Below are 15514 nucleotides of genomic sequence, written 5' to 3'. Positions count from 1 at the left end.
GTTTATGAACACGCTGTCAACGAACTCAGCAGCGATTGTAAGTATTGCTCACAGCACTTTAAATAACGGCAAAGGTACGCTATTTATTGTAACAAACTTGATTAATGCACTGTTAAAGGAAAATTCTCTGAACGCATTCTTTCGTAACCCTTACCCATTCAGCCAAAATACTGTCCCTCCCACATGACCGACACAATTTGCCTTTTGATGCGGCCACATCAGAATTACACAAGCTTGCTGTTTTATCTCCCGTTATCTTCATTTTTAAAGCCTTCGCCTTTTCGACCACTTTACCTCCTGCTTGTACAGAATGACATTCTCGAGGCTTATCGGCGTATGTCTCGGTTACTTGAAAGCATGCTATTATCTACCGCAAGCTAAAACGCGCTTCATGATTTTCTTTATAGAGACCTGCCAGTTGGCAGCCCTTGGTGCGCGGTCAAAAAGCGAGAACTTTTGCAAAGATAGTAGGCGAGACGAGCCATGGCAAGGTGCCTATGTCAAAGTTTGAACAGAATCGTTTCATCGATTATAAGACGATGGACGACCGGTTGCAGATAGTACGAAGAAGGTATGTGGAGGGGGGAGGCACTTTTCTCACGTTTTGGACCTCAGCAAGGAGTTGGCAGAGGTCGATTTGACACATAGTCAATATGAACCCGCGGGTGACAACGGGATATGGATTTCAGATTTCACGTGTACTAACGAAAATGCAAAACATTAGACTGAACCGGCCACTGACGCTGTCTGAAAAAACCCTGTATGGTCACCTGGACGATCCTGAGCATCAAGAAATCGAACGAGGAAAGTCGTACTTGCTGCTTCGTCCAGATCGTGTAGCTTGTCAGGATGCCACTGCTCAAATGGCTCTACTACAATTTATGTCAGCTGGCCTACCGTCTGTCGCGGTACCAACCACCGTACATTGTGATCATCTGATTGAAGCTGAAGTAGGTGGGGAAAAGGATCTTCCTCGAGCTGTCAGCGCCAACAAGGAGGTCTATGATTTTCTGGCAACTGCATCTGCCAAGTATGATATTGGATTTTGGAAACCAGGCTCTGGTATCATTCATCAAATCATTCTTGAGAACTACGCCTTCCCCGGTGGTCTTATGATTGGTACAGATTCGCACACTCCTAATGCTGGTGGACTTGGTATGGTCGCCATTGGTGTTGGTGGCGCTGATGCTGTGGATGTAATGGCCAACCTTCCTTGGGAACTTAAGTGTCCAAAAGTCATTGGTGTTAAGTTGCATGGCAAGATGTCTGGATGGACATCAGCGAAAGACATCATTCTGAAGGTTGCAGGAATTTTGACTGTCAAGGGTGGTACTGGAGCTATTATCGAATACCATGGACCTGGTACTGAAGCCATCTCATGTACTGGAATGGGAACCATTTGTAATATGGGTGCCGAAATTGGTGCCACCACCTCCGTCTTTCCATTCAACGACCGAATGGCTGACTACTTGCGAGCCACCAATCGTGAGAATATCGCGAACTATGCCAAGCAATATAGCGAAAACCTACGACCGGACGAAAATGCCCAGTACGACGAACTAATTGAAATTGATTTGGACAAACTGGAACCTCATATTAACGGTCCGTTCACACCCGATCTTGCCACACCTCTATCCAATTTCAAGAGCGCTGTGTTAGAAAATAATTGGCCAAAAGAAATCAAGGTTGCCTTAATTGGATCATGCACAAACTCCTCCTACGAAGACATGTCCAGAGCTGCATCCCTGGCTCGACAAGCTGTTGATAAGGGTCTGAAAGTTAGATCACAATTCACTGTCACCCCTGGATCTGAGCAAGTTCGTGCTACCATTAAGCGAGACGGACAGATGGACTCCTTTGTTGACGCTGGAGGAATGGTACTAGCGAATGCTTGCGGTCCTTGCATTGGTCAATGGAAGAGAACCGATGTTCGAAAGGGTGAAAAGAATTCCATCATAAATTCATACAATCGAAACTTTACTGGCAGAAATGACGCAAATCCTGGAACCCACGCATTTGTCACCTCGCCAGAAATTGTCACTGCCATGAGTTTTGCTGGAGACCTTACCTTCAATCCCATGACAGATAGTCTCATTGGTGCCGATGGAAAGCCATTCAAGTTTCAAGAACCTGTTGGTGATGAGCTACCCTCGCTAGGCTTTGATCCTGGCCAGGATACTTACCAACCACCTCCTGAAGAACGCAGTCAGGTGGATGTGAGCGTCGCTCCCAACTCACAGCGATTGCAGCTTTTGAAACCATTCGATGAGTGGAATGGTGAGGATATTAAGGAAGCACCAGTGCTTATCAAAGTGAAAGGAAAATGCACAACAGACCATATTTCCATGGCAGGACCCTGGCTGAAATATCGTGGCCATTTGGATAACATTTCCAACAATATGTTGATTGGAGCTGTCAATGCTGAAAATGGCGAAACCAATCATGTTCGCAATATCCTCACCAACGAATATGATACCGTTCCAGACACTGCCAGGCAGTACAAGGCTGAAGGTATCAAGTGGGTTGTGGTAGGTGATGACAACTATGGTGAAGGTTCGTCTAGAGAGCATGCAGCACTTGAGCCGCGCTTTTTGAACGGTGCTGCCATTATCACAAAGGTAAGTGTACAGTCAGTGTTATCACAACAATGTGTCCACAGCATGTCTAATTTATGATTATCTAGTCATTCGCTCGCATTCACGAGACGAATTTGAAGAAGCAAGGTATGCTGCCATTGACCTTCGCCAATCCTGCAGACTATGATAAGATCGATCCTACTGCCAAAGTGGACATTCTTGGATTGAAAGAATTCCAGCCTGGCAAGTCGTTGCTTCTCAAGGTGCATAACCCCAACGGTTCTGTAGAAGAGATCCCTGTCAACCATTCGTTCAACGAAAGTAAGTACCGTAACTGACGTGCATCACTGAAACTTGCCGAGCAATTATTGACCGCAATCACTTTTGACTGTACACTTTAGCTCAAATTGAATGGTTCAAGGCAGGATCTGCTCTAAACATGATTCGAAAGAAATTAGCATCTTCATAACTTTCAATTGACATTCTTATACAGTAGATGTAATGCAAACGTCTGAACTGCACAACAATCAGCGAGTAAAAACGCTATAATGCTTTATCGGATACATATTCCCTGTTATCCCCCATCGTAAATGAAAAACGCCTTTGCAAGTATCTTAGTAGCCTGTTGTAAACTGTAAATTCCATGTATGAGCCAAAATGGTTTTATATGCTTCTGAAGGAATAATCCTGGCCATGTTCACTATGATTGCTGCGAAGTTGAAAGTATGGGTAATTTACATAAGTTACATCGTAAGTATTTAAATGATCTTGTTGGTTAGATGAGTCGTGTATAATATGTATCTATGTTCCAAAGAACTTGACGCCAATGCTATCGACATCTCCAGTGCCAGTAAAGATTTGAGCGTTACCATTGGCACTGAGGACTTCGAGAGCTTTTATCAACACAGTGGTATCCATTTCGTAGAAATCTATGTAGAGGCATGAGCGGTTCCGTTTTTTTTTGGGGGTTCGATTTGCATTAAAAAATAGCTTACCTGTCCCTTCTGCAGCTTCTCCATTCGCTATTTCGTATACCGTCATAATCGAGTTGTTAAATCCTTGCTCGTTTATCTTCGTTATGGTTTGACAAAATTAATCCTGTGCCTCCGTGATATCATTCATTCAATACAAAACTTACCCAGTTCCACAGCAAAGAAGACCATTCTTCTGGTTTTCGCCAATATATGAGAGCTTGTGTACGTGCGGCCGACTTGGAGCCTGTATTAGAGTCCGTGACCCACTCTGCGAGTCCTAATAAAACGACCTCCGTCACACTCCTGCTTTCTGAACAAGCTCACGCTCATGCTATTACATACCTTTTCGGACCATCTCATTAACAATCTCTTCCAAAGTCTCCAATGATAAGCGCCCTGAATAAAATGTAACGTTGAGGACGCCTATGCATGACTGTTGGAGTGGGAATGGAAGGCAAAGGTACTAACGCTTAATCTTTGTATTATCGAATAGTGGAGACGCGCCGGGAACGGTAGCCTCTACTAAATTCAGGCGGTATAGTCGCTGAGAGCGGTAGTATGCCAGGATGATTCTTTCCCATTCTTTCACTTGGTTTTGCCAGGTCGATTCCGTTGGTTGGCGGCTGGTCATAGCGTTAGCAAACCCGATCAGCACACGATACATTTATGGCAGTATGAATTCTTACGTATATAAGGGAGGGAAATCATGGATGGCCGGGAACTTGTAACTGTTGCTTTCGGATTGCATTGATGGAACAACGAGCAAAGTATGAGCGAATTGTGGACGGACATTGCCTACCCTTCACTTTACTTTGAGCAGTCACTTGCATGCGATGGAAGTACAGCCATTTGGTAATACTCGATTTATTGTTGCTAACCATAATGTACGATATACACGTACAGTTACTAAGCTTTATTTAAGATCTTTGAAGCCATCAACTATAGGGATCAGTTGAGCTGTTCTCATGTCCCAGACATTACCAGTGCAATAGATATCGCTTTGGAGACGATCCCAAACTTCCTTCTCACTATTGCCTTCTATCACCATAGAGCTACCAATCATGTTCTTTGACTTGCGACGGAAGTTTGTGAGTTAGTATTCTTGCTAGAGTACATGCTTGTTCTTGATTCGTAGGACTTACGTCGTGAGAATCCAGAATGGCTCCACCTGTCACAATATAACCAGATCGCTTGTCCGGCAAAGCAATTTCTAAATGCTTTTGTCTAACAGCCATTCTGCGGCTCAGAGCATCTTTGTCGGTCTGGTCATGTACGAGAAAGATGAATCGTAAGTTGCCTAAAGGTGATGAGTATTTGAGTCAGATCTTCTTTGAGCTGCCGTTTCTGACGTTTTGCTTTATGAGTGGCGTGTTTACTTACTTCTTCCGGTAGAGCTAAAGCTGCGTACTAGATGGCATGAAACCACTGTCAGTCTCGTTTTTGTTTCCTTGTCTTATTAGTGAAAGCTTTACCTTGTTTGGTAGAAATGATTCGTTGGCGGAGGACGGCAAACATGGTATACTAGAAAGAGAAGGGCTGTGACACGAAAGAAAATAAACCACGGACAAGATATTTGATGAGTTGTGCTGCTAATTTTATTTTTATTGTGGTCTGACAAAGAAAAACAGACAGAATGGTAGAGGTACAAATTTAAGATCTAGGCTTCTCCTTCTTCTCCTTGTAGAGAGCGAGGAGGGAAACACCGGAAACCTTGACAATCTTGAAACGGACACCAGGAATATCACCAATAGCGCGACCCTTACGACCGAAACCAGCAATCAAAACTTCGTCGTTTTCATCGACGTAGTTCAAACAACCATCATTGGGGACGAAAGCGGTAACCTTCTTGCCGTTCTTGATAAGTTGGACACGGACACACTTACGAATGGCAGAGTTAGGCTGCTTGGCTTCGACACCACTGTAGATTGATACATCAGAATTGCGTCTATGTTTTTTTGGTATGAACGTCAGCGCCAACTTACATCTTTTCGAGAACAATACCCTTAGCGTGGGAGGATCCACCGAAAGGAGAAGACTTGAAGGCAGTACCCAAGAGTCTCTTCTTGAATTGCTTGTCGGCCCAACGGTTTTCACGACGATGGGTGCGCAACTTACGTGCGGCGTTAAGACCACTAGGCTTTCCTTTACCTACAATGCACAAAAGTCTGTCATTAGTCGTGAACGGCAAACAAAGGTTGACAAAAGATCTTTTAGTTAAACACTCTGTCTATTGGATGTGAGGAGGACAATGAAGTTGAGGCAAAATGTCGACAGTAAATAGTTGAACTGTTGTGATAGGTAGGTGCAGAAAGTGTTGAAGTTGTTCAATGACCGAGACGTTGACATTTCGATTTGGAATGAAACATTGTCAATTGTTCGAAATGATCGCTGATGCTCTTCTCGCAATTTCATTATCTTCAGGCATATCCATCCATCCATCCATCCATCTTGTTGAGCATCCAATAGACATGAGCATTATTCAGATTCTTTGTTATGCATGGCTACATACCCATTTTTTAAAAGAAAGAACTGTTAGTAGACCAGCTACAATTTCGAAGATAATGCGAGTCTGCGTGGCTTGGCGGTGAGAGAAAAGTCACGTGAATATTTCGGCCAAATCTCAAAATGCGTGGACACAAATTTAAGCATTTTCCTTTTCTTGAAAAAGGATGCCAAAGCTTTTTAATAAGCGAAAAGCTCCATGAGATAGGCTCTTAATAGTTTTCACTCCAAAACCAGTTAGAACCATATCTTCAAAAATAGTGGTAGAAATTGCCACCTTTCTGATGTGTTGCAGAAAATAGCCGGAAACATTCAACTTGAGATATACCGTTTGAATTGAATCGAAAACGACTTGTGATTATTTTTTTCGCGAGATTATTGGAGTCTGATGTTGTTATTGTATATGAATGAAGATGAACATGACAGATGTTCAAAATTGCTTATAAAATGGCATGTTGGGCTGGCTAGTTTATCGTCAATTAGATGATTGAAAGGACCAAGGAAAAGATGAAGTCAGATGCTGGAGCGGTATTACATTTCTTCATCAAGATCATCAATGGAAGAAGAGCACCATGCATACTTTTAAAATATAATCGCCTATTTGAAAGGTATATGCATTCCATTTGCTTTGATAAAATTTCCTTTGCGTTCACGTGTGATATAATTCTAGTCAAAAACTGTTAATAAGACGTTGATATGGCCGTACAGATAGAGATATACCAGGTAGTTGTCTGTGATATGGGAAGAATTGGTTAGGCATCCTATGAAGAGAATACACACCTATAAGAATTGATGGAATCCTGCAAATGATGGGTTTAAACTATTGAATTCAATGCGATGTGAGGCACTCATCGTTTAATTGGCTACAGCCGGTAAAATAAATATTCCGCCAACATTCCAACACTCTAACTTACAGTCCAAGATATTCCTCAGCTTTGACATTTTGCCTCCAAAGTACTGTGAACGCATTGCTTACTGGGGCAACATGCCTCCATCGAACCGACATTCGAACAAAAGCTTTTGTGCATATTTCATATGTTACCTTACTTTCGTCCTATTTCATTTGCCAAAAGCAATGGCAGCAGCCAATGACAGGATTTCTCGAGACAGCCTCACCCAATCGTTGGCATATGATGCCACTACGAATGAAGGTGAAATATTTACAAAACAAAATATAGTATCGGCACTGAGGTCTCAGAGAGATTTGGCCATCAACGTCAGTATCAATCGCATTCAATGGCCGGCCATAAGCCTTTCATCAAGCTTCTTCGGCAATAACTACACGGATTCCAAGCTGCAGGGCCTTAGCTCGGTAATGGGCTCAGGATACCGGAGACTGGTGTTGGACCTTTACTGGCGAAGTGACCTTGGGAATTGGCAACTATGCCCTGAAATTATTCCAGATACTACCTCCACTCAACGTATGCTATTAAACCCTAACCTACTCGGTGGGCTGAATTCGCCTAACCGTACGGTTACACGACCATTACCGACTATCTCCACCACATCCTCCAATGCCACACAGTCGACTACCTCTTATCGACCTTTAATTGCCAAAGACTTAAATTTTAGAGAAGCAGTCTTCTCTAGAGAAGATGTAGTGATATCCTCCTATACTTGTACCCCCTGGATTACATTTCGCCACTTTATGCAAGCTCTAGATGGGTATTTAGGCAGCATTGAACCGATAAGAAATCCAGAGAATACCGATGTATATATTCTTATTCTCAATCTAAACAACCTCAATGTCACCACCAACAACAATATTCAGTCAGTCAACACCAACTCCACATGGCTAGACTCCATGTCAGCCAATCAATCGCTTAGCCTGCAACAAACAATCCAGTCCTCCGTTGGACAGTCGCTTGCCAGTACTTCCAAAATATACAAACCACCAAATCTGACCCAGGATAGAGCTAATTTAACGGTTTCCTTTAATACTACGGGAATGCCATATTTCACTACTGAAGACAATCCAAATACGCAAACGCTCACAACCCAGACCGGATGGCCGCCGTGGTCCTACCTCATTGAAAACCGATTCCAGCTGTTGGTTGGATTTGGAAACAATAACCTACCTACCAACACCAACTATAATACTACTGACGATGCACAGTTAATTTTCAACGAAGTGGATTTAGGAGGTGGTTCGATGAATGTAGTCAATGTTACATCTATGGAAGCTACTGGTTGGACCAATTGCTCGGTTCCAGGTAGTAACAATTATATGATTCCAAGCGGAAATGAGACCACTGATCTCGTTGGAGGCATTCCACCTGGAGGGAACGCCGTGTCTTGGTCTTGGGCCTATATGGTTGATCAAGGCAATCCCTTCAGTTATCAAAGCGCGAACAATGCGGTAAGTAGATGCCATGTCATAGAAAACAATGGGTAGTGGGAAATAATCACTAATTCAAGATCGTACTTTAAGAGCGCATGTGGTTACTCTCCATACTTTACTGCCTCAAGTTACGCAGCCAATTCCTACCCTGTTGCTTTGAATGCCAGCTCAAGTATAGGAAATCCAATATTGTCAACTATCTGGTCTTGGGATGTTGGGCAGCCACCATATCTTATGGGTAGCTTAAGAAATGGCTCCAATTTGCTATGTGCATCTGTTCAAGTTTCTAACGGCCGGTGGAAGGCTGCTGATTGTGCCGCACTCTATAAAGTGGCGTGTCGAAGTGTACAAGACCCAGATGTTGTAGGTACTTTCTACCATAAACCTTCTTTATACTACATGAGCTAACTTGTGAGTTTTTTAGTGGGCTTTGACAAGTGATTATTACTCATACGATCGCGCGGCATCATCTTGCCCTGATAAATTCAAATTTGAGGCTCCTCGAACCGCTCAGCAAAACCACATGTTGTTTATGATTGTACAAAATGCCACTCGCAGTGTAGCAACCGCGACAATACAGAGTACGGCTGATCAATTCGTCTGGATCGATCTTAACAATGCCGGTGGTCAGGACTGCTGGGTGGTGGGCAAAAATTCGACTTGTTGGTGGACTAACGGAGTAAGTATGAGTAAATTGGATGGTAACCGACTACATCCAGACCATTAATATCTCTTTTTTTTTTTTTAAACAGTCCAATGGAGAGTTCACTGGTCTGATACAAACGTCAGCAGTCGCTGGTGTCATCATTTTAATCTTTGTCAGCCTTTTCATATGGGTGAAGTGTACCCGCATGTATCGACAAAGGAAGGCCGGTATCCGCAAAGGAATTGTTAGTCGACTGATTCAGGAACGCGAGTATGTCACGGTTCCCGCTTAGCTTAGATTTCTGCTCTCGAAACTTAATGACTCCTTCCCTCTCTTGCTAACGCAATGTACATACTCGTTTAAAATACTTTGAGAGCTATTTATTGCTATTTCTTGTTTATATACATAAGTACTGTAAACTACCCTCTACTAAAAGTGAGTTTAGGGCATGCTAAATGGCACACATCTTTCAGCTTCAACTACTCGTCCACAACTTTGCCAACGATATTGTATCTTTGCTGGAAAAATTTTACCCAGCCGTTAAGAGTTTCCATCTCCTTTTCGTCCAAACTGCTGTAGTCGGCAACGCAGTCTTCAGGGCTAAGGGAGGACTTGCCTAGAGCCTGCATATTGACGTCAACACCCATTCACTGAACTTCCACACTTAGCGTATAAACCTACCTTTGAAGCGTCCTTTCCAGCAAAGCAGTTGTAGCCACTTCCAGCTCCATACATCTCGGGTTTCTTTGTCACATCGTAGACAATGCCCTTGATTGCAACGTAAATTGGCTTAGATGAGTCCGTACCGTCGAAAGCTGCAAGTTCTGACGGCTTGAATGGAGTGTCCTTTGGTGGTTCGCTGAACAGAAGCTTTAAGTATTAGTATATAATTGATCACGTTGCTGCATATTTGCGGTTACGTACGTGGCCATTTTGCAGAGTGGTGGTGGGATGGAAGGGTAAGTGGATTGACGGGGTTTTTACAGCAGCCAAAGCTTCTTTGCGGTGTCTACGATCACATGTCTACGCCTGAAAAAGAGTTTGGCAAGTACATTAGCAATTTTTCGACCACGCGACACAACTTCGAGAAATATCTAACTCAACGCTTTATGTATCTGTCACTTCTTCAACGTTCCTTATCATGATTGTCATCTCTACCACCTTTTGCAGACGCTCAAAGGGTTTAATAAGCGACGCTTCGCAGCATTTGCGACCATTCAAACTTGCCGTTTGAAAGATTCTATCAGTGTCGATGTTTTGCATAAGCTAAATAATTCCATTGTGAAGAACATTATAGATTGAATAAAAGCAGATGATGCGATGGATTACTTTATATAAAAATATTGGGTAGAGAAACCCAATACGCAATTTGTTAGGATTATGTCAAAATCTCAATTCCAGTCTCAGTAACGAGCAGTGTGTGCTCAAACTGAGCCGATCGCTTCCCGTCGGTTGTTGTTGCTGTCCATTGATCAGGCCTGATACAAAATAAAATAAAATTTATATTTAATAAACCTTTTCATTAGAGGGCAGTGGATGCGAATTTGCGATAAAAGATATACTAACCACAGAACTTCTTTGTGTGTGCCCTCGCAAATCATGGGCTCAATGGTGAAACAATGGCCGGGCTTCAAAACACCAATAGCCTTATTGTCTGGAATTTTACAGATTAGTATACACCATAAAATACACAAAATTAGCATATAAAAGTCTTACTGGCATAAAATGGGACAGTAGGAGCACAATGGAATAGTTCATGAATGCCATGTCCACAGAAAGCGCGCACTGTGGAAAAGCCCATTTTTGTGGCATGCTCTTCGATCAGTCGCCCAAATCTTCGATAAGGAACACCAGGTTTGGCTGAAGGATCTTGTTATTAGCTTGAACCGCCACTTGTTGTTTGCATTTGTACCGTAACATACCTTCTGCGATTGCTACTTCAAGGCACTCTCTAGCAGCGTCTATCAGCTTTTTGCCAGCTTCATCAACCGTTCCAACACAGTATGTCGCATTCGTATCTCCGTGAAAACCTTCAAAATAACAAGAGACATCAAGATTTATAATGTCACCCTCCTGCAAAGGTCGCTGATCGGGAATTCCTGTTGACAATGGTGTGCATAAATATATTGGATACGAATGTATGAAATCAACATGATAACGTACCATGGCAAATAACTTCGTTAACGGAAGTACAGCAAGCTTTGGGATAATTCCAATAATTCAAAGGACTAGGGTAAGCATTTCTCTCAATGGTTGCTTGGTGAACGATAGCATCTTGAAGCATGAACAGAATAAGTTATTAATATGGTCAGACATCGCCTTTGAATGGTGCATACAAAATTACTTACCTATTTCTTCTGTGGTTACGCCCGGTCGGATTGCTGCGGCACCGATTTCCAAGACTTCTTTGGTGATCTTAACAAAGAGAATGTTAACTACAAGCGTGACGCTATACTATCATCAGGTTCCTGTATTACCTTGCAAACTTTTCTCATTGCTTCAATTTCCTCTGCATTCAAAACTCTGATGTTGGTCTCGCCACGCTCTGCGAGTTCTGCAATGGGAGTACCTATAAAGATAGAATTAGGATTTATAGATGGTATCGTGTTAAGCGAAAGCATATGCATACCATCTTTAGCATGATCGGGTCTGGGAATATGTTCAGGTACTGATCTGGTAGGTGTCAGAGGATACACCGGACGCAAAGGGCCAGTGTATTTGAAGTTGGGGAAGGGATCGTATGTGGCGCCTAAGGAAATCAAAATTGTTATTTGTTGAGCCGAGATACACGTTGTTCCTTCACTAAGAATCAATTATACCTTCTGGTCGCTTATGAAGCGCTTTGTGGGCACCCTTTTTGTGCAAACGAAAATAATTAATGAAATCGTTCGAAAACTGTCAATGACAAGATTTACTAGGTCTGGCTAGATCTTACCCAACTCTTCTTAAAGCAATCTTGTGAGCAGAACGTTGAACCAGAAATTGTTTGCTTTACACATGTTGGACACTCAAGCTTAGCAGAGTTTTCGCAGTTAGGCGCTTGACAGAGAGCGGTGGGCATTTCAATAAATTGCTGTTCAAAAAACAAGGAAAGCGGCGTCTCAGATGTGCCTGTTAATGACTTTTTCAAAAAAAAAAATTGTAGGCTGATTTTGAATTTTTTTTGGATATTCGCCAGCAATGCAAATATGGGATTTTCAAACTATTGTTCTCATGTCATTTTTATTAATGTTCCATTTAACGAATGTCTATCATGAAGATGATACTAACTATATCCCATTCAATAATCTGGTAAGAGGTAAAGATTGGTAAGTAAACGATACAATCGTAACTCGTATTTACATTATAATGCTATAGCAAGCGAGATACGCTCAGTGCTTCTTAGAGAATTTTGGTTGAATCACGGACTTCTTGCGGAAGTCTACCAGCCGAGTATTTAACATCTTCGCGAATGTTGTTTCTCGCTTGCCATTTGATTACATGTTTAAAACTGAGTGGCTACATACCTAGATTTGGTTCATATGTATACAAATTGTATCCTAATATGTACAGTGGAGGTGATTAGTTTGGATTCACATTGACTAAATGGTCTGACATGAGTTTAAGTGAGGCCGAAGACCGAGATCAGACGTTCGCCTAAAGGTTCCTCATTCCTGCAACCCAGATGCAAGGACCAAGAGAGTCTACGACCATCTTTTGCGGTCCATGTCGGTTGAGGGCTTATTCAGGTTACCAGGATAATCATCACATCAATGACATACGTCCTCCTCTCTCACTTGTCAACTTGTCACTTGTGGGTCGAAATAAACGGCTTACCTTAGGGAAACAATGAATAACAACAACAACGCGATGGAAAGCAAAAAAATTTAAAGGCGGAATATCACGTGATATGTTCCTGTGACTGTCGAGGCATCACCGAATGTGGTGGTGTGCTGAAGATGTACTGCGATCCACTGATCCCTGATCGTGAACAACGTTGGCCATTGTTCCACTTTATGTGGAGTACAATGTCTCAAGCTACTCAAGTTAGCGTTATACTGATTGCAGTACTAGTCATATCTTGCGCATGTAAGTGTACTTAACATAACCAGCTCCAGCACCATTTATGGTAATGCTCTCTTTCCTGACTTCATCACCTCTTTAAAAGATGCTTTCCATTCCTTCAATCTATTGCTAAGCGGTTCATTAGCTTCAGCTATATTTGTAATTTTCTTATTTAATCAATTTCATGTGAGCCCAAAAAAGAATACTTTGCAAGTAAATTCTGAAACAAAGGCCCAGGACGACAGCCCCGCATCAAGTACACCAAACCCCACCTGTCAATGCGGTCAACCTAAAACAAATTTTGTGGATAACCCCAAAACTATACCAGATGATCCAACAAGTAATACTGAGACAGACTTGAGTGAACCGAGGAGTTCATTTTCTCAGCAGAATACTATAGGCTCTGATGTTATGACATCAGAGCCAGAAGAAGTAGACGGAATGGACCAATTGGCGACAAAATCTTTATTACAAAGGCGACAAGTACGAGATCTACGCGTCTCTACTGATCATCATATATTGCCAAAGTCCTCATCATTTTCTACGCCACTACGGCCTCAACATCGGCTATCACCTTACTTAAGAGGCTCGCTTTCAGAAACCACGTCTGCAAAGTCACCCACTGTTATACCACCGGACTTTTCCTTGGCAACCAAGCGACCATTGCGAAGAAGACATTCGACTATTTTAGTAACAGCTCAGCGTCTCGAAAAGGACGCAAAGAGTAAAGAAGTTTTAAGCAGTAAAGTTCCTAGCGCCATATCTAGGCGCGCGTTTGGGTTCGAACCTATTTACGGCGAATGGGAAAAGCGAGCCCAAGCGGAGGCCCACTCCCCTGGCCCTCAACAAAATAACAAAAATCAAAACTTTAGTATTCATCCGCAATAATTTCACATTCCTTTGACAGTACACGCAATCTATTTAATCGTAATAAAATACAGTTACCAAAGAAATGGACTGTATAAGAGTCTGGAGTGGGTTTATTTTGACGGCACAGGTTTATGGAGGTTGCTATAAAAGTGCAACTGTACAATTTCGAATCGAGAAGGGAGTGTGATGGATGCTTGGGCAAGTGAAAACAAGAAAATGAATGTGTCTAGGAAGTGCAAAACAAAACAAAGCAAAGTCGATGATAATGTCAGGGAAAAAGTTCAATATGCAGCATAGCCAGCGCACTAGCTAAGCGGGCAATTGAAACCATCTGGTCCCGGGGAAACCATCGCGACAGGATGCCAAACGATCCCCCAAATGTCAAAGATGGCCTATTTAGTGATGAAGAAGGGCAAGTTAAAAAATCGCTGCAATCATCTGGCCACATTTCCCGCATGTTTCATTATGTTACTAACCTGGAAGTCAATACTCAAAGGTGGCGAATCACCGACTTTCTGTGGGCCGCATGCACTATATAGATCTATAAAGGTTTGGTCCGAAGTCGAAGAAGCAGTATAATTGATGTAGACCGTTACATTAAGGGTCTGGATGCTGCGACCCGGGATGGTGAAAGCGTTAGTATTGCCGTGACCAACAAATTGCTGGGTATTGGTATCGAGTACGCTGAAAGCAATGTTGTTTATGCGGGTGGGTATCCAGTTCGCTGAGTTGTCAATGGTTATATTGACATACCAATCGGATTGAAGAGACGGATTTGTATCTGGTCCCCATACTGGCCCATCCTTTACAGCAGCGTCTCCAAATGACAAGGTAGGTGTACGTGGCCAACAGAAATACCATATGATAGCAACTACGACAACGAAGGCTATCCAAAAGGGAATACATATCCAGAAAGAAATGCCGCAGCAGGATTTTGGAAGTTTTCTTTTCTTACTTCTTGGCGGAAGCTCACCTGATGTTGGAAAGACGACAGCAGATTTTGACCGAGGCGATTGCATTTCCGAGTATGAATCAAATGCATCGAGCGGTAGCTCTTCTTGAAGTAATGTTGCTGACCGACCGTCCTTATCAGGATTAGAAATGCTGCTCATATCTTCTTCTATGTACAAAGGCTCATGAGATCGAGCTGGATTGAACCCTGGGTCTCGTCGGTGGGAATATGGAAGGTAAGAGTTGGATCGTACATCGACGATACGATGCTGCAGCTGGATGTCAGACTGAGAGCTATTTAAGGGTTCGTTATCAGCTTCATATATATTTGAGTTATGCCCGAGACCTAAAGTATAAAAGTTAAATGGAGTGGAAAAAATGGGGAAATTTTGAATGCCACCTTGGGCGAGAATGTCATTACCAGAATCTTGAGGCTTCCTGGTAGCTCTGTAAGGATCAGTGGGATTTGGCTGGTTAACAGCTATTCTCGAAGGCTTATTTGGTCGAGCATATGGGTCCTTTGACTGTGTATTATTATCGTTTGAAGTTGGGTATCGACTCATTCGCAAGTGAACTGGAAACGCTATGAAACAAAAATTCGACCAAAAAG

General features: G+C 42.6%; 9 protein-coding genes across 9 annotated transcripts; 3 read left to right on the top strand and 6 right to left on the bottom strand.

The window, feature by feature from the left end:
- The first annotated feature begins 107 nt into the window (after positions 1 to 107).
- K450DRAFT_230687 (uncharacterized protein) lies at positions 108 to 3204 on the top strand. Its single transcript, XM_051587293.1, has 5 exons — positions 108 to 334; positions 408 to 571; positions 725 to 2618; positions 2684 to 2897; positions 2978 to 3204. Exons 1-5 carry the CDS (start codon positions 311 to 313, stop codon positions 3043 to 3045), a joined length of 2364 nt encoding a protein of 787 aa, XP_051446686.1. The 5' UTR covers positions 108 to 310; the 3' UTR covers positions 3046 to 3204.
- On the bottom strand, positions 2976 to 4632 carry K450DRAFT_230680 (uncharacterized protein). The gene is made up of 6 exons (XM_051587292.1): positions 4237 to 4632; positions 4019 to 4173; positions 3893 to 3946; positions 3715 to 3827; positions 3572 to 3647; positions 2976 to 3505 (listed from the first exon to the last, which is right to left on the bottom strand). The coding sequence occupies exons 1-6, from the start codon at positions 4296 to 4298 to the stop codon at positions 3378 to 3380; spliced, it is 588 nt and encodes a 195-aa protein (XP_051446685.1). The 5' UTR covers positions 4299 to 4632; the 3' UTR covers positions 2976 to 3377.
- On the bottom strand, positions 4349 to 5103 carry K450DRAFT_230679 (uncharacterized protein). The gene is made up of 3 exons (XM_051587291.1): positions 4931 to 5103; positions 4693 to 4847; positions 4349 to 4622 (listed from the first exon to the last, which is right to left on the bottom strand). The coding sequence occupies exons 2-3, from the start codon at positions 4783 to 4785 to the stop codon at positions 4464 to 4466; spliced, it is 252 nt and encodes an 83-aa protein (XP_051446684.1). The 5' UTR covers positions 4786 to 4847; positions 4931 to 5103; the 3' UTR covers positions 4349 to 4463.
- A 97-nt stretch (positions 5104 to 5200) lies between these two features.
- K450DRAFT_197446 (uncharacterized protein) lies at positions 5201 to 6063 on the bottom strand (the record flags this gene model as incomplete). The annotated part of the gene is made up of 3 exons (XM_051584543.1): positions 5201 to 5468; positions 5533 to 5698; positions 6060 to 6063. The coding sequence occupies 3 exons, from the start codon at positions 6061 to 6063 to the stop codon at positions 5201 to 5203; spliced, it is 438 nt and encodes a 145-aa protein (XP_051446683.1).
- Positions 6064 to 6955: 892 nt separating this feature from the next.
- Positions 6956 to 9413, top strand: K450DRAFT_230664 (uncharacterized protein). The gene is made up of 4 exons (XM_051587290.1): positions 6956 to 8411; positions 8484 to 8753; positions 8818 to 9072; positions 9146 to 9413. The coding sequence occupies exons 1-4, from the start codon at positions 7038 to 7040 to the stop codon at positions 9329 to 9331; spliced, it is 2085 nt and encodes a 694-aa protein (XP_051446682.1). The 5' UTR covers positions 6956 to 7037; the 3' UTR covers positions 9332 to 9413.
- An 11-nt stretch (positions 9414 to 9424) lies between these two features.
- K450DRAFT_230656 (uncharacterized protein) lies at positions 9425 to 10231 on the bottom strand. The gene is made up of 4 exons (XM_051587289.1): positions 10144 to 10231; positions 9964 to 10068; positions 9721 to 9898; positions 9425 to 9662 (listed from the first exon to the last, which is right to left on the bottom strand). Exons 2-4 carry the CDS (start codon positions 9969 to 9971, stop codon positions 9519 to 9521), a joined length of 330 nt encoding a protein of 109 aa, XP_051446681.1. The 5' UTR covers positions 9972 to 10068; positions 10144 to 10231; the 3' UTR covers positions 9425 to 9518.
- On the bottom strand, positions 10232 to 12122 carry K450DRAFT_230652 (uncharacterized protein). The gene is made up of 10 exons (XM_051587288.1): positions 11975 to 12122; positions 11859 to 11892; positions 11669 to 11788; positions 11517 to 11608; positions 11388 to 11454; positions 11203 to 11313; positions 10962 to 11138; positions 10756 to 10899; positions 10606 to 10693; positions 10232 to 10517 (listed from the first exon to the last, which is right to left on the bottom strand). The coding sequence occupies exons 1-10, from the start codon at positions 12098 to 12100 to the stop codon at positions 10418 to 10420; spliced, it is 1059 nt and encodes a 352-aa protein (XP_051446680.1). The 5' UTR covers positions 12101 to 12122; the 3' UTR covers positions 10232 to 10417.
- Positions 12123 to 12991: 869 nt separating this feature from the next.
- Positions 12992 to 14345, top strand: K450DRAFT_230647 (uncharacterized protein). The gene is made up of 2 exons (XM_051587287.1): positions 12992 to 13107; positions 13187 to 14345. The coding sequence occupies exons 1-2, from the start codon at positions 13035 to 13037 to the stop codon at positions 13969 to 13971; spliced, it is 858 nt and encodes a 285-aa protein (XP_051446679.1). The 5' UTR covers positions 12992 to 13034; the 3' UTR covers positions 13972 to 14345.
- K450DRAFT_278763 (uncharacterized protein) lies at positions 14007 to 15500 on the bottom strand. Its single transcript, XM_051593303.1, has 3 exons — positions 15326 to 15500; positions 14430 to 15250; positions 14007 to 14345 (listed from the first exon to the last, which is right to left on the bottom strand). The coding sequence occupies exons 1-3, from the start codon at positions 15465 to 15467 to the stop codon at positions 14259 to 14261; spliced, it is 1050 nt and encodes a 349-aa protein (XP_051446678.1). The 5' UTR covers positions 15468 to 15500; the 3' UTR covers positions 14007 to 14258.
- Positions 15501 to 15514: the final 14 nt, after the last annotated feature.

This window comes from Umbelopsis ramanniana (assembly GCF_025399195.1).
Source record: "Umbelopsis ramanniana AG unplaced genomic scaffold K450scaffold_13, whole genome shotgun sequence".
Lineage (NCBI taxonomy): Eukaryota > Fungi > Mucoromycota > Umbelopsidomycetes > Umbelopsidales > Umbelopsidaceae > Umbelopsis > Umbelopsis ramanniana.
The sequence above is the reverse complement of the archived record's forward strand: the minus strand, read 5'-3'. Positions and strand labels throughout refer to the sequence as shown.